The 23,926-nt window shown below is 34.7% G+C and overlaps 1 protein-coding gene across 2 annotated transcripts in view; it reads right to left on the bottom strand.

Annotated features, from left to right (window-relative positions):
* LOC145268350 (serine/threonine-protein phosphatase 4 regulatory subunit 4-like) overlaps window positions 1–23,926 on the bottom strand; it is a 295,902-nt gene that overhangs the window by 14,135 nt on the left and 257,841 nt on the right. For both annotated transcript variants that reach the window (XM_080123870.1, XM_080123872.1), the window contains 3 exons: window positions 19,855–19,955; window positions 13,515–13,581; window positions 3,074–3,174 (listed from right to left, as the gene is read on the bottom strand). In XM_080123870.1, coding sequence (XP_079979996.1) covers window positions 3,074–3,174; window positions 13,515–13,581; window positions 19,855–19,955 — 269 coding nt within the window. The remainder of the gene's footprint in view (window positions 1–3,073; window positions 3,175–13,514; window positions 13,582–19,854; window positions 19,956–23,926) is intronic.

Raw genomic sequence — 23,926 nt, 5'->3', positions numbered from 1 at the left:
TCTTCGATATTAATTTTTAATCCTCTTATGTTCCACTGTAGGATTTTGTTAGTCATGGTTTATATTTTCTTTTGGTTTTGGACTGTTGGTGTTTATGTCTACGTCCATAGTTTCGATGTTAGTTTGGGTGTTTCTTTTGGAAGTGGATGGTCTGTTTCTTGTTTCTGGTGAGAGGCTTTTTTTGGGTTTTGGTCTGGGACTTTTAGATTTACTTTGTCTTGACTGTCTTTTTTGGCTATCAGTTTCAACTAGTTCAAATTTATTTTCATTTTCAATTAATACTAATTCTGTTTTTTGTTTGTCATTTTGTTTTTGGGGGGTAGTTTTTTTGTTGTTCTGTTCTATTTCCATTTTTTCTGTTGTTGTGTGTTTATTTTTAACATCTGTTTTTGTCCTTGTTTGTGACTTGGATCTTTCACGTTTTGATAATTGAGGAGGTTTCATTTCTTTAGGGATTGATTCCTCAATATTGATGGAAGTTTTTCTGATTTCCTTTGTTTCGTTTTCTTTTATACTGGGTTGTTCGTTTCTGACTTTTATTTGGCTGTTGGAGTTTATTTTCAGTTCTGATAAAAAAGATTTTAATTCTTCAAGTATGTTCTTTAGTTCTTTTGCTAGGTTTGCAATTTCTGGAGCAAGGTTTAGTTCATTGTAGTTGTACATTTTGTTTGCTTGTTGGGTTATTGTGGCATATGAGTTTTTGGTGCGATTTGTGACTTCTTTGCAGGCTTCTTGGAAGGTTATATTTTTTTGATATTTGATTGTTATTATTTCCTTCTCTTGATTATATATTTTGCACTGTTTTGAGTGAGAGTGGTGCTCTTCTTGACAGTTTGTGCATTTGGTTTTATTTGGACAGTCTTCTTCATCGTGGTCTGGGTTTTTTTCACTGCAGTTTCCACATGTGAAGAATCTTAGACATTGGTCTTTATTATGTCCAAACTTTTGGCAGTTGTAGCATTGTAAAGGTTTTGGGATGTATTGTTCTATTTTCGTTCTTTCATAACCTATATTGATGGTCTCTGGTATTTGAGGATAATTGAATGTTAATATATAAGTGTTTGTATATATTACCTCTCCTTTTTTTTTAAATGTGATTCTTTTTACATCTGTGACCCCTTGGTTTTTTAGTTCTGTTTTGATTTCTTCTGTTGTGCAGACGGAGATTTCCTGGTTTTTTATGACTCCTTTGGAGTAGTTTAGTGTTTGGTGTGGATAAGCTTTGATGTTTGTTTCATGCAATTTTTGTAGTTGAAGTAGAGTTTTGGCCTGTTTTTTATTTAGTACTTCTACCAATATGGTACCATTCCTTAATTTTTTGACATTTTTAGGTGTTATTTTGCTTGATATTACCTTTTGGATAATGAAGGGTGACATTTTAGTTAACGGTATATTAGACGTTGCTTCTAGCACGATGAATCTTGGAAAGTTTGTATCTTCATTGTCGCTGTCAGAGTCAATTTCTGTGTGTGGTCTCTTGGATTTTTTGGTATTCATAATAATTTTTGAAAAATTCATCAGCCATGCTCCCCACCCTCCTCGGAGCCCCTTATGGGGAAGAACTATGAGGGGGTAAATCCCATTCGCCTCGGTTCTCCAGGGCTACATAGCTGGTATACTCAAACGTGGGGAGGTTTCCAAGCATTCACAATATATGGTTATGCCCACCCAAGTATGGGATTTCCCTGTATTTTTATTATTCCTGATGGTTACCTTTTTCCCAGCTTGATTGACCCTTCAGCCATCGCTTATTAATTCAGTTTATTGTTTATGTTGAGTGTTAGTGTGTTTTTGTTTGGATTGTCTGAATTAGTGCTTGTCATGACCAACCGATTGATTGGATCGGGCCTATCCAACCTCCCGTCTAGCCTAGTAAGGGCCAAAGTGGTGTGTTGTAGTATCATGTTATTATTTCCTAGGCATGTTCCACTCAACCACCAGGATCCCGTTCTTAATGCATTACGGGTTGCCACCAACGGTCAACTGGTGGTCCCATTGAAGGATTTTTACCCTCTGCAGGGGGGCAGTTGGTATGTTCTATCGCCCTACCAACTAGGCAAAAAAAAAAAAAAAAAAAAAAAAAAAAAAAAAAAAGGTGAGGAGGTGAAGGAAAAAGAAAACGAGGGAGGGGAGGGGGAGGAGAATGTTGTTTTTGTTTTTGTTTTCGCAGAACATGACTAAGTTTTGCAAAAGGGAATAAAAAAACAAAGACATCTATGTAGGTGCGTTTCATCTCAGGAAGTCAGTAGACAGCCTGATCTGGTAGCACCAGTATTTTTTTGGGAATTTATAAATCGATTTAAAAATATGTAATGTTTAACATTAAAATGTCACTTTTTTGGGGGGCCTTCCCCCTGCAGAAAATCGATCAGTTGACGCACTTCTGATGGTCACTTTGGGCCAATTTTTCGATATTTGTCGTCCGGAAGGTGGGGCTTTCATATGAGACCAAGTTTGTGAATTTTTTGTTGTGTCTGTCAAAAGCTTTTAGCAGACACACAAACATACATAGATACAAACACACATACATTTTCGCTTATATATATATATATATATATATATATATATATATATATATGTATGTATATATATATAAATCACCAAAACGTCTGGTCTTGATGGAGAGGAGATTAAAACTTGTTGCTATAGTTTCAGATGATCTAAAATAACAGCAAGGAATAAATATCGCTTATAGATTAGTAAAAACATTAGAATAAGAATAAAAATACTACAAAGGTGTTAAGGTATGATTTAAAATGAACTTAGAATTTCAGATTTTTGTTTTTCAAATCATCTAAAATAACAGCAAGGGGAGACTTGATTCCAAATATTTCTCATATGTTATATCTCCCCTCTTTTGGAAACAGGGTACAATTATGAATATCTCCAGTATCAAATAATCCTTATACACTGTGAAATTTACTTTATGTATGAAAACCAAAGAGGGGAGAGGAGATAATATATGAGAAACAAAACAAAGACTACTACTTACCTTCGTCCATCGAACGGAAAGAAAGATATGTAATAGAATGAGTTAAAGTTTATGTAAAAAAAATAGAGTAAGATGACTTACCTGGAGCTAATGTTGGGCTTGAATTACTGTTTGGGGCATTTGTGGATGATGTGGATGATGTAGATGAGGGAGACGGTACTGACCCTGTACTTCTGCGGTTACTGCAAATTATTGAAAAATACTTTTAAACTCTAATAAAGTAAAATAACATTGCATTAAAGTCATGAACACCTGTTTTATATGATGACATGTATTGGACAGCTTTTAGAAATTGACTTTCGAACTTATCTCTACCTAGATACTTATCCCTCTTTCTCTTAAGTATTTTAATTTCTAAAGAACATAGCATTGCATTTAAAAAAAAAAAAAATTCTAAACCTGCTTATTAAAAACAAAACAATTCCTAAAACTGAAATGTAACAATTTAAATATATTCTATAATAAATTTAATTGTAGTATACTATACTTAGTTGATCTAGTACTTATCGTGTAGAGGGTCGATGGTGTCACACAGTATTGACATACTCCCCCCAATCCCACTTCAAAAAAAGTGTGTTATATCACATATCCCTTCATATTTATGATTAATCCAGAAAGCAGCAGCAGCTGCGACAGTCAATAATGATGACGCTAAGATAAAGACGTTCGTCGATGCAATACAAATGAACTCAATAAATACACACAACAATTTCAAAGCCCATTCTCTCACATACACACATCAATAGAATAGCTCGCACATCACTTCAACCAAGAAAACCGCCAGATAAGGATGCACAAGAGAAAACCAAAATGTAAAACGCAAACGCAAATTAGACAGCATATTAATGCAAATAAATATTACGCAAAACATATCAACAATTCAACACCAACTAGGTTACATTCACAATTTTTTCAGCTTTAAATTGATATAACACATGCATACATACACCAAACAGACGATTCCCTACAACGCATTACGACACAATAAACAAACACAATTAAAAAAAGCAAAATGCAAGCTAATTTAAATTTGCCCTTTGTCTTCAACTACGTCCGTGCCACCATTATAAAAACGTTAATATTCTCAACACCGGGGCTAATGTGTGCAATGCAATCTGCTCGCGTTATCAACAACAAGTAGTCATCGCCGTCACCGCCAACTGCTATAAACCGCGTTGTGAACACAGCTCTATTAACAACAAGAGGCCGCTGCCGTCACCAACATCCTGACACGCCAGAAGTATCTTTCACAATCAGTTAACTTAAATAAACGTTTAAACTTAACCCCATTCGTTTGTCAATTTCTTGCTTCCATACGCTCAGTTTTGTTTATAACAAGTGTTAGGGATTAAAAAAAGTGGAAAGAAATGTTACAACACAACAAACAAGCCGAGCATACAGGGTCCCCTCAACAAGTGAAAAATTTACTTTTACCATGACTAATGTTTGTGCAAAATTTTTAAAAAATTCAAGGCATTATTATTGAGAAAAATACGAACAAATGAAGGGATGAACAATTTGGGGGCAATTTTGCCCCTATAATGACCCCCTAAGGCGGCAACCAGAGTTACCTTGAAAAATCTGTTCTGGTAAAAAATTTACTTTCACCATGACTAATGTTTGTGCAAAATTTCAACAAAATCCATGGCGTGGTTATTGAGAAAAATGCAAACAAATGAATGGAAGTGAATTACTAGATCCAATCCCTCCTTTGTCAGTGGACTAAAAAAGGAAATAAGTTTATCAGTAGAACAAAGGTATAGGAAGTTGTTCATCAAGGTACACAAAAGGAAACTAAAATAGGATCGTTAATCAAGGTGTGGCAGTGAACAGGAACAAAGGACCAAATAATAGAGATCAATATATTCAAGGTTAGTTTACAAGGATATTTGAGAGGTGGAAATAAGTTTTGTGACAGTTTACGACAAGTCCCGTGTTTGTGACAGTTGAGGACAGTTTTCCAGTTTGCCGGAGTAGAAAACAAGTTATAGCTTGGAATAGATCAAGATGACTAATGACAACTGACAAACACAGCCTCAGCAAAAGACAGGAATGGGAATCTTAACGTGGAGAGGATCGATGGTGTCACACACACACCCAGAGTGCAACTAATATTTGCAGAATCTGTGTTTTAAAAAAAAATTTTTTTTATACTTGTAAACCATTGCATGCCCTCTGTAGCCACCAATGTAAGAGACGACAACATGGCCAGAAGAGAAGATGAAAGTGAAGAAGACCATGGAAACAGCGTTAAGGTCAGCATTTGTTATTGGGTGGTGGACTATGTGGTGCAACAAATAGCACTGCCTGGAAATATATCTTCATTATGCAATATTTCTTTTATATTCTGAAAGTAATGTTCTCTCTCCCTCAAATTAATCTCTCAATGTATAACAGAGATAGACAGAACAGTAGAATGACTTCATTTTTTGAAATTTAATTTGGGAACTCTTATGGGATAAGCTGATTTACCTATCTCAGAAATAATGGACTTACCCAGAGACAATAAATATGGTTACATCTAAACGCTGTGGCAGTGATTCATTACATTCATTTACCACTTGACTATAGTCGCAGACACATGCCAGTTGACAACCTCATTCAGAGAATTAGCCTGGTAGAAACGGAGTCATTTCAGTGACCTTTTATTTGGTGGGCTAAGGAATTTGTTATGAGTAGACCTAAGAGGTCAACCATCTCAAGCTTTATTTCTCCTTTTTTTGGGATGTGGTAAGATAATTGCTTATTACCTGAGGCGTACTGACCAGGGAATACTGACAGGGTTGTCTAGGCAATTTTGAAAAAGCCAGAGTTATTCCTTTAGGTTTGCTAGGGGTGTTGGCTTAATTCTCTCCAGCTTGTGTCACATTTTCCCCGCAAGAAGGAAATAAATAGTGCAATTCGTGGCAGTTATGGCCACAGAATAATGATGCATATTTCTGCATTACATTTTTGTGAATACACCTTTTTGTTAATTAGACCACTGTGTTTGTCTTGATTATTACTGGCATGCAAAGCCACAACAGAAATTATCTAGCAAGAAAAAAGAAAAGGAAAAAAAATAACAACACAAAAACAAAACGGAATTCCAAAAGCTTTTTTTTCCTTGATATTTTTAATGAGCCTCAAGGTTGGTACTTCTAATAGTAAGATGCTAATTGATATGCCGATAAGAGTTGTCTTGAAAAAAAGTTTTCACAATCCGTTTTTTTTTTTTTTTTTTGGTGTTATTCAGAGGACACATAACAGACATTGCTCCTATCACTACACTGTTGTATCTAGGAGAGTATCCACATTAAACTAGAGGTGATGGGGAGCAGATCTGTTCTTATTGAAATTATGTAGACTTGTACATATGCTGTTAGGGTAGTTTACAGCTACAACTATTATTATCAAAAATATAAAATCTTTGCTTCCAACAATATTAAAGTTCCTGTCCAAAATGAAAACATCATATTACAAAAATCAAGTAAACTGATTAAGTTGTTTTATTATTACAAAGAAAATCATTTTAAAACAAGTAATGGGAATTCATTGGCATTATGACAAAAATCACACAAGTTTGAATTATTGAGTTATCTCCCTTCGTTTTTTGAGATTGTTTTCGAAATAGCAGATGAGGCAGTCATTTATCTATATATATAAAAGACAAAACGGGCATGTGTGTTCTTGTATATCCAGCAAAGGCTTTTTTCATGTTAAGGCTTTGAGCTTGACTGCCGACTACAACTTTTTTTTTTCTTCACACACACCTGCAAACACTCAGGCAATGCCGGGCACCGCCACTAGTCTATCTATATCTATTATATAAAAGCGAAAATATGTGTATGTATGTATGTTCACTTTTTCTGTATGTCCACAAAAGGATTTTTTTGGGCCGCTTCTTGAGGCTGTCGCTCATTTTTAAAACTTTTTATATCACGTCGAAATCATAATATCTACGAGTTACGAACAGGGGCTGCCCGTCTATTTAATTTGCCCGACTTTGAAATGTTAAATATTCTACATTTTGGGATCGCCGCATATTGCTTTCGTTTTTTGGTATAAAAAAAGCGAAACTCGATTCGAATCACTGGCCCACGGCCAGTGATCTCTAGAAAGCGATGTAACATTTGGTCAATGTCGGCTTACCGTCGTCATATCAGATGGTTGCTTTCATTTCGAGACGAGACACTCCCCTAATAAACAGAGGAGCTGTTTTTCCTCAAAGTTAGGTAAAAACAAACAAACCGGGTTATTGACCTCATTAAAAACTGTCCCGCAGAAAATGTTAATTGCTGAATAGCTATTGCTTACGTCGTCGTAACGTTCGCACAAAATATTAAATCTACGACTTCCGTGCGGGCACCTGTCAATTCTCTTCTTAATTAAATAAATTCAAACTTCTTTCAGTATCTCATTCTTGCTGGCAGAGCGGTTAACGTGTCATGTTTTTTCACATTTTATTTTCCAACTTCGCCTCAAGGCTTCTGGTTCAATCCTACTTACTTACCAAAACTTTTTTTGTTGTTGTTTTCATCTACCTCCCCAAAACACACACCTCCAAACACCCAGACATGCCAGGCACCCACGCTAGACTATATATAAAAGCGAAAATGTGCGTGTGTTTGTGTGTCCCGTAAAAACTTTTGACAGAGGTAACGGATTTTCACGAGTTCTGCATCATTTTGAAACTAAACATCTTGGACAACAAATATCGAAAAATTAGCCAAAAACATTAATTCCTTTACCCTAAACAGGACGCTTTTCTACAAAGAGGGGGGAGCCCGAAAAAATCGTTCCTTCATTTTTTCTCCTCCTGCTACTATGACAATGACGTCATGTTTGACCTAAAAAACACTGATGTTAGTTTCAACCACCTGCAAGTGTTTTTAAAGGTTTAATTTTATCATTTTGTATGTCTCTTTGGCCTAGGGGTAACGTGTCGGGCTTTTTTTCTGCCTTAGCCTCGATGCTTTGGGTTCGAGCTTATCTTCCTACCTAAACATTTTTACACCTTTTTTTTTACGTTTGTTCGCTGTTTTGTTTTGTTTGGGTTTTTCCAATTTTTTTAACATCATGTTTTTTTATAATATTTAAACAGGGTTAAACCCCCTCTACACACACACCTCCAATCACCCAGGAACCCCCTCTAGTCTGTATATATAAAAGCGAAAATGTGTGTGTGTATATGCATGTACATATGTATGTATGTGTGTGTGTTTGTATGTCTTGCAAAAACTTTTGACAGAGGCGACGGATTTTCATGAGATAGGTATCATTTTCAAGCTCGAACCTTCGGCCGACAAATATCGAAAAATTGGCCAATAGCATTTATTCCTTCACCCGCAACCAGACCCTTTTCTACAAGGAGGGGTGGAAAAAAAAATTGTATCTTCATGACAAGATAGCGTCTACACATGCGTTAACAGTCGCGAAAGACGTTGTACCTTGAATTCGTTTAAATATTATAAAAGCCGACCTAGATTTGTCCACGTGTTCATAGTGCAATGGATTAATTCGTTATCTTAAGATTACAGGTTCAATCCGAGTTATTAGATATATTCTGGTTTTGATTTTTAAACTTTTATTATTGAAACAAGGTTATTTATACCATTTTTTTCCGCTTCTCGCCGTGTGTTTTTTTTTTGTGTTCCTTGTTTTTGTTTATCCGATTTTTTTAAAAGAAGTTTTACATCCGTTCGCTGTTTTTTTAAAACTTTTTTTTTTCCGAACAGCGTCAATCCCAGTTATCATATATATATATTTTTTTTTGATTTTTAAACTTTTAATATTGAAACAAGGCTATTTATACTATTTTTATACTATTTTTTTTCGCTGTGTTTTTTTTGTTTTTTCCAAACATGTTCATTTTTTTTTCTCCCTTTTTTGTTTTTGTTTATCCGATTTTTTAAAAGAAGTTTTATGTCTGTTCGCTGTTTGTTTTGTTTTTTCCGATTTTTTAAAAAGTTTAAACAAGGTTATTACTTCGTTTATTCTTTACCCCCTGCCCCCTACACACACACCTCCAAACACCTGGGCAACGCCGGGTATTCCTACTAGTCTATAATAAAAGCAAAAAATGTGTGTTAGTGTGTGCACAGTTTTTGTATATCTGGCAAAGGCTTTTGGAGGGTAGGGGCACTCAGGGAGGTCACTCATTTTTATATGCTTCCTAGATTTACGATTTACAAAAAGAGGTCGCATCTATCTTTTATTTGAGCGACTTTTACACGCTATTTTCACGATATTTTTTACTCTCCGTGTGTTTGTTTGGCTTTTCCGTATATGTCCAGAAAGCTTTGATCAATGTGGCCAAAACCCATCATATCAGACAATTGCTATTCATTTGGACACTCCCCTTTTAATGGGGAGTTGGTTTTCCCAAACATGTTGGGGAAACAAACAAACATGCAGAAACTGGCTTGCAACCAAAGTTAAGTACGTAATTTCATTCCCCTTGACCTCATTAAATTAATGCACCTGTCACTTAACTTTTTAATCATTTAATTTCAACTATTCTCATTTCTCAACCTTCGTAGAGTCGCGGTAAGTTATCATTTGGGTTTGAGCCTACCTGCCTCCCAAAACTAATTTTTTCTTTTATGCCTCCAGATTGCTGGGCATCCCTGCTAGTCTATATATATAAAAGGCAAAAGTGGCGCGTGTGTTTTTGTATGTCCAAGAAAGGCTTTTTTGGGGGAGGGGGGGGTAGGATTACTATATTTTACAACTTTTTATATACTCCCTAGACCATAATATCTACGATTTGTGAACGGACGTCGTGTCTATATTTATTTACATGGACTTTTATAAAATTCACGCTATTCCATCCTCTTGCGTGTTTGTTGTTTTTTTTTCGTATAAATAAAGTGAAACTCACCAATGCAAAGCCATCAGTGGCCTTTCATGCCAGGATGTCTTGAAAGAAATTAGCTTCGATCAATGTGGGGGAAACCCCTCATATCAGACAATTGCTATTCATTTGGACACTCCCTTTTTGTGGGGAACTGGTTTTCCCAAACATCATAGGTAAACAAATAAATAAAATGGCGGAAAACTGAACTGACCTTCAGTCAACCTTCATAACTGCACCTGCGTAAACTCATTCACTTAGCAAGTCAACTTTTTGATTGACATCGCTAAATTTGAATGCTTTTCACTTCCTATGGCTTCGTTGCGTAGCGATAAGATGTCACATTTTCTTTCGCTTTCTTTTCCGTCTTCACGTCACGGGTTCAAGCCTGCCTGACTACTAACACTTTTTTTTTCTTTTACATCTACAAACATCCAGGTAATGCCGGGTACCGCTGCTAGTCTAATATATAAAAGGCAAAATGGGTGTGCGCATTTGTGTATGTCCACGAAAAGCTTTTTGTGTCGGGATTCTTGCGCTGGTTGGATTCCGGGAGAAGTTTTGTTATACTTCCTAGATTATAATATCTCAGATTCGCAAACGAACATCGTCTCCATTTTTTTTTTTTTTTTGATCAAGTTTTAAAAAGTTCCCGCTGTCCCATTGTGTTGTTTTTTTTTGTTTGTCTTTTTCATATAAATAAAGTGAAACTAATCAAACGCTGGCCTTTGCACAGGTATTATCAGTTCTGTAATTGGTCCTAGGTCAATGTAGGGGAAACCCTTCATACTGAGACAATTACTATTCATTTGGATACTGATAGAGTTCCCCCCCTTTTTTTTTGGGGGGGGGGGCTGGTTTTCCACAACATTAAAAACCACCTTGTGTCTAATTCACTTTTGCGGGAAAACAAACAGAAACTGGGAAGCTTAAGTGGCCACCAACCAGATTTAAAAAGCAATGTTCATTTCTGCGTTTACATGATTCTTAAGTTAATTACCAATTCATTGAATTCACTATGGCGTAATGGTTAGCGAGGAAGACTAATTACCCTACGTTTTCGAGTTCGATCCCACCTCTTTCTATATTTAAAAAATTTTTTTTTATTTCGTCTTTGTGCCAATATCCTCCACCCGGGCAAAGGTTAATTACCAATTCATTTAATTCACTATTTTCCTCCTTCGTGGCACGGGTTCGAGCCTGCCTGCCTGCCTACTACCACAATTTTTTTTTTTTTGCTCAACACACACTTACAAACACCCAGGCAACGCCAAGCACCCACGCTAGTCTTTTTTATTTATTTTTTTTTTACTCATGTTCACCCCTTACAAAGCATATCGCCACTTGGACGTAAGGGGCTACTATTTGGGGCCATGTCTAGGAAAGATCAACAAGATATTTGTTTATGTTACATTTAAACTTCTGCATATCAGTACTGCCCAGTATGCAGGCAGCAGGAAGGAAATTCCAAAGTTTAGTTGTTCGAGGGAAGAGACTATTAGAATAGAAAGCTTTCTGGCATTTAGGGACAACAACAGTCTTATATAAAAATGAAACTACTGGATCAATTCACATGATTTTTGGAATATATATTTTTTTTTTCGTCACGAGTACATACATCACACAGATTTTTCTTTATTTCTGTCATTTAATATATGGGAATTCTGGACAAAAATCTTGATATTGGTTTAAGAATAAAGTGATGTGGGGGTAGTCAAAGACAAAAAAAGATGAAACAGAGATGTATTTCTAGTGTGGCGGAGCCATGATCCCATGTGTGTGTGTGTGTGTGTGTGTGTGTGTGTGTGTGTGTGTGTGTGTGTGTGTAAATGTGATTTCGTAGTGTGGAGAACTATGATCTCATGTGTGTGTATGTATGTGTGAAGAGAAAGCAGATAAAAAAACTGTTTTCTAAACAACTCGAAAAATCAGTTTTAACTTTTTTTTTACTTGTTGTTACATTTCAGTTTGATGATGATGATGATGATGATGATGGCCGAGTTGTCAATTTCGCTTAAGTCAATTTAATTTAAAAAAATAACAATTTTTGTCATTTCTTTTTACTTAAACACGCTTATCAGTGGAAAAAAAAATATGCTGTTGTTTATTTCTGTACATAGAAGTTTTTAGTGACAGATTGAACAATCTGATGGCCGCTTGGTGGTGGCATATAGAAGACTGTGTTACTAGCACCCCTCTCATATCACCGCATCATTCTTCTTTTATTCTTCTCGCTGTCTCTTTATTTGGCCTAAATGATGATTTCCGATTGTCCGAAATTGTTTTGCAAGAATGTGGTTATTCGCTGCCCAGATATTTTGTGTCCTAAAACTTGACCTCGCTTTGACATCATCTCCCGGGCTATCCCAGACTTGTGATTGGCATTTTGTTTGCTTTTTGTTTCGCCTGACCACACAAAGATTCCACACATGACCGTTGGTCACGTTTTCTGGACAAATTTATTGTTTAACCTCCTCACAAGGATTTATTTATGCAACAATATTAAGGCCCAATGGCAACTCGAGGATAAGGGTTAATGAATGTAAGGGTGTAGTGTAGTAATCATTAATGGTTTAGATTGGGTAGAATTTTATTATTTATGGGGACGGCTTAACAGGAATTTGTTTACATTGGATTTGAAGCCTACCATGCTGTATTCAACCAGGAAGCAGGCCAGTAGAACAGTGTTTCACAGTTCTGGAAAAGAAGCTTTGTTCATAGAATTTGTGTTCAGATTTAGTGGGGGAAATCATATATAGTGGTTGTAGCTAGTCAAGTGTTTCTTTTTTGTGAAAGTTTAGCAAGGGAGGACCATAGATTGGAGTTCAGTCAAGCACTTGCCATGAAAATAATGATAGAGCAGAGAAGGCTTGAAAGATCTTTTCTGTGGGAAATAGGTTGCAGGGAAGAGAAAACGGCATCACCTACTAGGTTTCAAAGCCAGTACTCTATTTTAGGGCATGCTTGGCTCCTATACAAATAGAAGATTGCATCGACAGTGAGACACCTACAGGATTGGTAGAGTGATCCAACCATTTTTTCAGTGATATTGGCAACAGATTTGATGTATGTGTTCCATTTCAGATCAAGAGTGAAAGTTAGCCTCAGTAGCTTGTCAAAACGTGGAGCTTTCCCAAGACGAGAGCCATTCATTTCAATAACAACTAAGAAAGTCAAAATTAAGAAAGTGTGCATGTGGTAGGAAGGAGACAGGAAGTCATTCTTTGATGAAACTATGATACACCATAATATCTTAGTCTTCAAGACAAAATTAACATTTTCAGTTTTCAGAGAGAACTGTCATAAAATTGAAAAATCAGCCTTTTTTTATTTCAAGAAAAAAGTGCAGACTTCAATACCCCCCCCCCCAAAAAAAAAAAACCCCAGAGAACTTGCACCCATAAAAGGCTTTAGTTATTTTAGTAGAAATCCACTTTTGCTGTGTAAAAAAAAAAAAAAAAAAAAAAAAAAGAGAGAACTTATATCCTTGTACATAAGTCAAATCTCATCTTTCTAGATTCTTTTCTTGGTCGAAATTGGTGATGCTTTGCTGGTTAGTAATGTCAGAAGTTTGCTGAACCTAGTCCATCCACTCAGAACTCTTAAAATCACACTAGCACTCACCAAGACAAACCAAAGTCTCCACCTCCAACAATATTGGTTTCTAAAAACGCAATAAAATCTCACCTTTCTGTTTGACTATTATTAACCTGACATCTATGAGGGCGATCTGTTATTCGGGTTGATGGACTTCCTAAAATTGGAAAAATTGAAAAAATTAATAAGCATGAAGGAAAAAAATATAAAACTTATTATCTTGTTTGAAAGTGTAAAAGATGAGGCAATATCAAAGGTTGTAAAAGTCTATCTGTTATATAAATATGTCAATTTCATTTTTTTAGTTTGTTATAACAACCAATGATGGAGAAAAATATTGAAATTATAATAAATAAATTGGTTATATCTTATGAAGTATCATGTACACACAGAGACATATATATATATATATATATATATATATATTAGTCCTTGCGCGAAAGAGCAGGACACAAACTGTTTTAAATAACAATAATATAATAAAAATAACAACGACTTTCGCTGGCGAGGACTACTATTGACCATAACCAGTTATACACTCCTTTTGAAATATACATCTCTATTTTTCTCGTTATGTACCGAATATTTTTTAATGAAACCTATATGAAATATGTTCCTTATTAAATTTTAAAGATTTTATATTCTGAAAGAAGTTTTAAAAAAATTTAATCCAAAAAAGTTATTTTAAAGTTTTTGTTAAAAAAAAAATCAGATTTTCTCATTATTTAGACCTGTATTACAAAGAAGGGAGTTGCAAAAAATGAGTTGTGGTGTGAGGAGAAATACAAACTGAAATAGAGAATATCCAGACCTGTAATAATACAAAGAGGGGGTTGCAAAAATGAGTTGTGGTTTGAGGAGAAATACAAAATGAAATAGAGAGAAGGAGAGTTTTAAAATATAATCTTAAAAAGATAAGATGCAAGTTACAAAAGCATTTCATCCAAGGCATGAAAATTGTTCAACAAAATGTTTTTACTATAGGCTTTAAAAATAAAGGTACAAGATTCAATTTGAAGTTTATTTATCTTCAAAGTGCACTTTTATAAATTTTACAAAGTAAGGTATAAAAATTTAATTTAAATTGAATCAAAAAAATTACCTTGGATTTATTTTATGCAATGTACATTTTGTTGCAATTTAAAAACATTATCTTTCATCTAGCAATTAATGATATAGATATAAAATTTTCAATGATTTTTTTTTAAAAGTTCAACAGAATGTACATTACATAAAATAAATCCAAGGTAATTTTTTGATTCAATTTAAATTAAATTTTTATACATTACTTTGTAAAATTTATAAAAGTGCACTTTGAAGATAAATTTCAAATTGAATCTTGTACCTTTATTTTTTAAAGCCTATAGTAAAAACATTTTGTTTAACAATTTTAATGCCTTGGATGAAATGCTTTTGTAACTTGTGTGTGTGTGTGTGTGTATATATATATATATATATATATATATATATATTTTATTACATTTTCACCCCAAACAAGCCATGTTGCCACTTTGATGTAGGGAGTTTAGCAGCAAGATGTCTGTTCACATTACACTTGAACTTCTGCATATCAGTAGAGTTGGGGAAGCAGGAAACCGGAAGAGAATTCCAAAGTCTAGCAGTTCTGGGGAAGAAGCTATTACAGTAAAAGGCTTTCTTACATCTAGGGATCTCAACTATGTAGGGATGGGACTTTACTGCAATATATACATATATAAATAACCAAAACGTCTGGCCTTGAGGGAGAGGAGATTAAAACTTGTTGCTATAGCTTCAGATGATCTAAAATAACAGCAAGGGGAGACTTGATTCCAAATATTTCTCATATGTTATATCTCCCCCCTTTTGTAAATAGGGTACAATTATGAATATCTTCAGTATCAAATAATCCTTATACATACATATGTCAATTTTAATTGCAACTTGTTAAAACAACCAATGAAGGAGAAAAAATATCGAAATTATAAAAATGTAACATGTACACACACACACATTGTCATAAAAATCAAAGATAGCGTCAATATTGTAAAACACGATACAACTACTTTTCATATTTAAAATAAAAAAGATGTTAATAAAAATAAAAAAGATGTTAATAAAAATAAAAAAAGTTAATAAAAATAAAAAAGATGTTACTAGTTATTAATGTATTTAATATTTAACATTTTAAGATGAATCTTTTCTTTTAAATCTTTTCTTTTAAATTTAAGGTTAGTATCTTCTAGAAGTGCAAGCCATTTTGAGTTTCAGAACAGTTTCAGATGGTTTGCTGTTACACACAAGTCCTGGGAGGTGACTTGTTTGTAGTAGACAGTTCCACAGAACAAAATATTCTTACCGTGTCGAAACCCGGGAAAAGAACATGTGAAATTGCTCCAGAAAAGGTTTAATATTTATGAAGCAATTCTGGTTTCTGATTGGTTGGTAGCAGAACGTGAATTTATTTGATTCGTCAGTTCTTAGCAGCATCTTTTATAAATAGAATCGTCCAACTGTGTGGGATCATACCTCCATTATAGAACCAAAATATTGCAACATCCTCCCTATTTTTTTTATAATGGGGAAGTCCCTTGTGTTTGTTCTGCTCAAAAATAAATATATATTTTTATATTTACTTAGACATAACAAAAATTAGAAATCATTTGGATCTTAGAATGTTAGCATTTAAAAAGACGCCATTTTTAATTGTGTTCCAATGTCAAAAAGGAAAATTACAAAGATTTTTTTTTTTTTTTTTTTTAAGCAAAAGTATTAGTTACGCATTAGTAGGTTAAAGTGTTAGGGCAGTGAAAGAAAATAAAAAATTATTCAGTCGAATTCACCAACAAGTTTTGAGAAAAAACGTTGTAGCTTTATCCGTGTCGCCGGTTTCGTAAATATATCAGCGATATTTTGTTCTGATGATACGTAATTCAAAATAATGGATTCCTTTTTTATCTCGTTTTCTACGAAATGGCATTTTATATCCATATGCCTAGATCTTTGGTTGATCACCGTGCTCTGTGCTAAGACTATACTGGCTTGATTATCACAATTAATTACCACGGGGCTTGTAATCAATTCTGGCTCTAAAATAGTCTTCAGGATATTTTTAAGGTAGAGTGCTTCCTGGGTCGTGTGTGTGATCGCGATAAATTCTGCTTCACATGTAGAGAGATACAATCTATTGCTTTTTAGATTTCCATGAAATAATAGGACCATTTTCTGAGAGTCTGAAACAATATCCAGATACACTCTTGCAATCCTCGTCGCTTGCCCAGTCTGAATCCGAAAAACCTAATTTTAGGGGATTTCTTGATTTTCTAAATACTAACTTCTGTTCTTTAGTTCTTTTTAAATAACGTAGGACTTGTTTAGCTCTGTTTAAATCCTTCATTGTCGGTCATGATAATTTTTGTGACAGTTTTATTACTGTATAGCATATGTCGGGCCTGGTTGCAGTCATCAAATATATAAGACTACTTATAATTTCGCGATATTGTGTGTCACTTATTATTTCAGATTCTGTGTGTATATTTTTATTAATATCATTTTCAACCGGTGTAGAGCACTCTTCCATTCCAAATTTTAATAGTATTTTGTCGATGTACCTCGATTGAGTCATCGTAGCAAGTCCTTTGCTTTGAGTAAATTCTATCCCCAGAAACCAGGATATTTTGACAAGATCGGTCATTTTGAATCTTTTACTTAATTTGTTCTTAACATCAGTTAACATGTCACAATATGATGCGATTAAAATATCATCGACCCACAAAACCAAAATCAGTAGTTTATCGTCTTTGTGTTGGGTATATAAACAGAGGTCTACAGCGCATTGTCTAAATTGTTGTTTAATAATATAATCATGGAATACTGTGTTCCAACACTGAGCACTCTGCTTTAGACCATATTAATGAATTGTTAAGTCGCCACACGCTATTTTTATTTTTCATTATAAATCCCTCTGGAGGGGTAATATAAATTTCACAGTCTATTGGGGCATTCAGATAAGCATTTTTTACGTCCATTCGATGGATGTTTAGGTCATATTGTGATGCAACTTGCAGTAAAACTCTGATTGCCGTTAGGTTTGTGGTCGGCGAAAACGTAGAAAAGTATTCTTTACCGTAAATCTGAGAGCACCCCTTAGCAACAAATCTTGCTTTGTACTGTTCTATGCCTGATGCTGTACTCTTTTTTGTAAAGGCCCATCTGGTAGAAATAACATGTTTATCTCTTGGGAGAGGCACTACCGTATAGGTATCATTTTCGGTTAAGGCATCCATTTCTTTTTTCATGGCAATTTTCCATTCATCACAATGTTCTGAATTAATTGCTTCATTGAAGCTTTTTTGGCGCATTTTCCATTGAATAGCATTAGTCGATTTGACAATCCTTTATATTGTCGACCACAAAAAAATCGGGTCGTCTTCTATTTCTTTTGGGATATCTTTCGACTTTATCATCATCATGGACACTCTCGTCTCCGTCATTTTTATTGTTTTCGTTTGTTCTAATTATTTGAGGTAATATAATTCCATCCTCTTCATATGACGGGTTTTCATCTTTACAATTAAACGTGTCTGTGAATTTTACACACCGGATTCTTTTTATTTTATTTTTTTTGGGAAAAAATATTAAATTGGCTGGACTGTTTTTATCGTATCCAAGAAATATACCTCTGTCAGCTTTAATATTCAATTTACTCTTTTTCTCTATATATATGCGAAGCAAGTTGAACCAAATATATGCATTCTGCTTAAATTTTTTTTTTTTTTTTACTGCAGAAAGATTCATATGGAGTTTTAGATAGTGTTTTGTTAAAGCACCTGTTGCGTATATAGGCTGCCGCCATAAGTGCATACGTTCAGAGGTTTTTAGGGAGTTTTGATTCAATGAGTAGGCATCTTGCCATTTCAAAAAGTGTCCGCCATGCACGTTCAGCAGTCCTGTTTTGGTGTAGCGATCTAGGAGCTGATGTTTCATGCCTGATATGATGGCTAATTAGTAAAAGTTCAAAGTCTTTATTGGTGAATTCCGTACCATTGTCAGAGCGTATACACTTGATTTCACCGTAGGGGGCCATGTCGGCTAGATATTTCTTAGTTGCTAGCAGGGTATCAGATTTGTTCTTTAAAAAATAAACCATTATTAAACCTGAATGGTCATCTACGAAATTCAACACATTTCTATAATGTTCTCTGGCCATCGGTTCTACGGGACCGTTCAAGTCACAATGCACCATTGATAGGATTTTTTTTTTTTTTCTGGTATCTTGCTTTGATAGTTTGTCATTTTCCCTTGCGTACAGACATCGCAGTTGAAGGTTTTTTAATGTTTGTATTTGCATTCCATCAACTACAGTCGGCAACTTTTTGATATCAGGAATATTGCACTGTCCAAGAATTTTATGCCATGTCTGTAGATCATGGCAGGCGGTTTTTGATGGGACTACGCTATTTAAATAATATAGTCTTCTATTTTCTTTAATGTCGAATACAGTTCCATTCGAGTATACCAGTTTTGATTTATTGGGGCTAAAGTTTATATTTGCACCTTGTTTTGTGGCAGCTTGTACAGAAAATATATTTTGTTTAAATTTTGGGATTAGACGAGCGTTTTTCTAGAATACAGAAACAATTCACCTTTATTGTTCTTTAGCGAGATTTTCGCATTGCCTCTTTTCAAAACGATATCATTGACTCGACTCCCGTCAGCTAGTTCTACAAAATGATTTTGTGGCTTAAAGTTGGGATCAAAATTGATAAAATCAGATTCCTTTGTAATCACATGTGCCGTGGCCCCACAATCGACAAGAAAATTATTATTGCTTGTTGACGCATCAAATGTACACGAAAATAAAAAAATGTATGCTCGCTAACAGAGCTCTCTACATTTTTAATGTAGTCGCCATTTTGAGTCCTGAATCTACATTGGAAACTCTTGTGATTAGGTCAGTTCAGTGTATAAAGAAATAATTTTGGGTTTTCCTTTCGATAAATAATGCTCTTTCAATATGTTTAATGCTTTGCAGCCGTCGTCCAGGGCTTCTCTCATTACCAGTGATAGACTTCAGTCATCTAAACACTGTATTAATTCCGCAAAGACAGTTGCGTTCTTTTCAATGATTTAAAATGAACTTAGAATTTCAGATTTTTGTTTTTCAAATCATCTAAAATAACAGCAAGGGGAGACTTGATTCCAAATATTTCTCATATGTTATATCTCCCCTCTTTTGGAAACAGGGTACGATTATGAATATCTCCAGTATCAAATAATCCTTATACACTGTGAAATTTACTTTATGTATGAAAACCAAAGAGGGGAGAGGAGATAATATATGAGAAACAAAACAAAGACTACTACTTACCTTCGTCCATCGAACGGAAAGAAAGATATGTAATAGAATGAGTTAAAGTTTATGTAAAAAAAATAGAGTAAGATGACTTACCTGGAGCTAATGTTGGGCTTGAATTACTGTTTGGGGCATTTGTGGATGATGTGGATGATGTAGATGAGGGAGACGGTACTGACCCTGTACTTCTGCGGTTACTGCAAATTATTGAAAAATACTTTTAAACTCTAATAAAGTAAAATAACATTGCATTAAAGTCATGAACACCTGTTTTATATGATGACATGTATTGGACAGCTTTTAGAAATTGACTTTCGAACTTACTTATACCAGGTACTTGAAAAATACTTTTAATTTCAAGACAACATGGCATTGCATAGAAAAAGTAAATTCTGAATCTGCTAAATTAAAAACAAAACAATTCCCAAAACTGCGTAACAGAACAGCAGCAGTCTGATGACAGTTAACATTCTGCATGGGTGTCGTCACAAAGAAAGGAAAGAAAAAAAGCAGAGAAGCAAGAGAGGAGTATGCGTTCGGCAGCTTTTAAAAACTGACTTCCCAACTTATCTCTGTCCAGGTCTTTATTTATCCTTCTTCTTCTCAAATCCATCCTTATTACTTCCTCCCATATTTTTTTTTTGTCTTGTAATGTTACATGTTAACACAGAATTTGTCCCAATAACGAAATTTGACTTGTATTTTCAGTTTTGTTAACAAGAGGCATTTATTCTTGGTATTTCCAACAATTCATTTATTGTTGGTATTTCCAACAATTCATTTATTCTTGGTATTTCCAACAATTCATTTATTCTTGGTATTTCCAACAATTCATTTATTCTTGGTATTTCCAACAATTCATTTATTCTTGGTATTTCCAACAATTCATTTATTCTTGGTATTTCCAACAATTCATTTATTCTTGATATTTCCAACAATTCATTTCTCACATTTACATGTCCTTTTAAGATGCACTTGTCACCCACATGTCGCTCGCTGTTTTTTTTTCTGGCCATGTCTCGAACATGTGCTTCTCCGCCGCTTCTCTGGCTACATGTCTTTTTGTCACTACCTTTTCTCCCCCTTCTCTGCGATGTCACCCATGTAGTCAGCTTGGTAATTTGCATACATTAGATGTCATACGGCTGCTGCTAAACTGTTCTACATTTACTATCTTAAGAACTGTCAATTGGGAACTTGAACGGAATTTCGAACAGAACACTTTATTAACTTCATGGGAGTAGCATGCTCTCGTTCCATAAGCCACGACCGGATAAAGGTCCTAAGTAATTCGCAATTGTATTTTTTCAGTGTCCCACACTGAGAATATCACTTTTACAATTGATTTTTTTCAAGTACTCTAACCACTGTGCGGGCAACTGAAAAATGTAATTGCAAATTATTTAGGACCTCTATCCAGTTATGGATGACAGAATGAGACCATGCTACCTGCGTGATTTAAATAAGGGGTTCCGTTTGAAATTCTGTCCAAATTCATATGTTCAACAGAAATATTCGACAAGATACACCTGAAGAAGGTCGGAGGTTACATCGACCGAAACGTTGTAAAAATAACACTCAAGATGAGAACAGTAGTCTGAAGAATCCAAATAATACGAATTATCAATCATTATCTCAAAAGATACACTTCAAGAAGGTCGGAGGTTACATCGACCAAAACGTTGTGAAAATAACACTCAAGATGAGAACAGTAGTCTGATGAATCCAAATAATACGAATTATCAATCATTATCTCAAAAGATACACCTGAAGAAGGTCGGAGGTTACATCGACCAAAACGTTGTGAAAATAACACTCAAGATGAGAACAGTAGTCTGAAGAATCCAAATAATACAAATTATCAATCATTATCTCAAAAGATACACCTGAAGAAGGTCGGAGGTTACATCGACCAAAACGTTGTGAAAATAACACTCAAGATGAGAACAGTAGTCTGAAGAATCCAAATAATACGAATTATCAATCATTATCTCAAAAGATACACTTCAAGAAGGTCGGAGGTTACATCGACCAAAACGTTGTGAAAATAGCACTCAAGATGAGAACAGTAGTCTGAAGAATCCAAATAAAACGAATTATCAATCATTATCTCAAAAGATACACCTGAAGAAGGTCGGAGGTTACATCGACCAAAACGTTGTGAAAATAACACTCAAGATGAGAACAGTAGTCTGAAGAATCCAAATAATACGAATTATCAATCATTATCTCAAAAGATACACTTCAAGAAGGTCGGAGGTTACATCGACCAAAACGTTGTGAAAATAACACTCAAGATGAGAACAGTAGTCTGAAGAATCCAAATAAAACGAATTATCAATCATTATCTCAAAAGATACACTTCAAGAAGGTCGGAGGTTACATCGACCAAAACGTTGTGAAAATAACACTCAAGATGAGAACAGTAGTCTGAAGAATCCAAATAATACGAATTATCAATCATTATCTCAAAAGATACACCTGAAGAAGGTCGGAGGTTACATCGACCGAAACGTTGTGAAAATAACACTCAAGATGAGAACAGTAGTCTGAAGAATCCAAATAATACGAATTATCAATCATTATCTCAAAAGATACACTTCAAGAAGGTCGGAGGTTACATCGACCAAAACGTTGTGAAAATAACACTCAAGATGAGAACAGTAGTCTGAAGAATCCAAATAAAACGAATTATCAATCATTATCTCAAAAGATACACCTGAAGAAGGTCGAAGGTTACATCGACCAAAACGTTGTGAAAATAACACTCAAGATGAGAACAGTAGTCTGAAGAATCCAAATAATATGAATTATCAATCATTATCTCAAAAGATACACCTGAAGAAGGTCGGAGGTTACATCAACCAAAACGTTGTGAAAATAACACTCAAGATGAGAACAGTAGTCTGAAGAATCCAAATAATATGAATTATTAATCATTATCTCAAAAGATACACCTGAAGAAGGTCGGAGGTTACATCGACCAAAACGTTGTGAAAATAACACTCAAGATGAGAACAGTAGTCTGAAGAATCCAAATAAAACGAATTATCAATCATTATCTCAAAAGATACACCTGAAGAAGGTCGGAGGTTACATCGACCAAAACGTTGTGAAAATAACACTCAAGATGAGAACAGTAGTCTGAAGAATCCAAATAATACGAATTATCAATCATTATCTCAAAAGATACACCTGAAGAAGGTCGGAGGTTACATCGACCAAAACGTTGTGAAAATAACACTCAAGATGAGAACAGTAGTCTGAAGAATCCAAATAAAACGAATTATCAATCATTATCTCAAAAGATACACCTGAAGAAGGTCGGAGGTTACATCGACCAAAACGTTGTGAAAATAACACTCAAGATGAGAACAGTAGTCTGAAGAATCCAAATAATACGAATTATCAATCATTATCTCAAAAGATACACTTCAAGAAGGTCGGAGGTTACATCGACCAAAACGTTGTGAAAATAACACTCAAGATGAGAACAGTAGTCTGAAGAATCCAAATAAAACGAATTATCAATCATTATCTCAAAAGATACACCTGAAGAAGGTCGAAGGTTACATCGACCAAAACGTTGTGAAAATAACACTCAAGATGAGAACAGTAGTCTGAAGAATCCAAATAATATGAATTATCAATCATTATCTCAAAAGATACACCTGAAGAAGGTCGGAGGTTACATCGACCAAAACGTTGTGAAAATAACACTCAAGATGAGAACAGTAGTCTGAAGAATCCAAATAATACGAATTATCAATCATTATCTCAAAAGATACACCTGAAGAAGGTCGGAGGTTACATCAACCAAAACGTTGTGAAAATAACACTCAAGATGATAACAGTAGTCTGAAGAATCCAAATAAAACGAATTATCAATCATTATCTCAAAAGATACACCTGAAGAAGGTCGGAGGTTACATCGACCAAAACGTTGTGAAAATAACACTCAAGATGAGAACAGTAGTCTGAAGAATCCAAATAATACGAATTATCAATCATTATCTCAAAAGATACACCTGAAGAAGGTCGGAGGTTACATCGACCAAAACGTTGTGAAAATAACACTCAAGATGAGAACAGTAGTCTGAAGAATCCAAATAATATGAATTATCAATCATTATCTCAAAAGATACACCTGAAGAAGGTCGGAGGTTAC

Source organism: Euprymna scolopes, chromosome 43, assembly GCF_053919585.1.
Source record: "Euprymna scolopes isolate OS-2025 chromosome 43, ASM5391958v1, whole genome shotgun sequence".
NCBI lineage: Eukaryota > Metazoa > Mollusca > Cephalopoda > Sepiida > Sepiolidae > Euprymna > Euprymna scolopes.
This window is presented reverse-complemented; position numbering and strand designations above follow the sequence as displayed.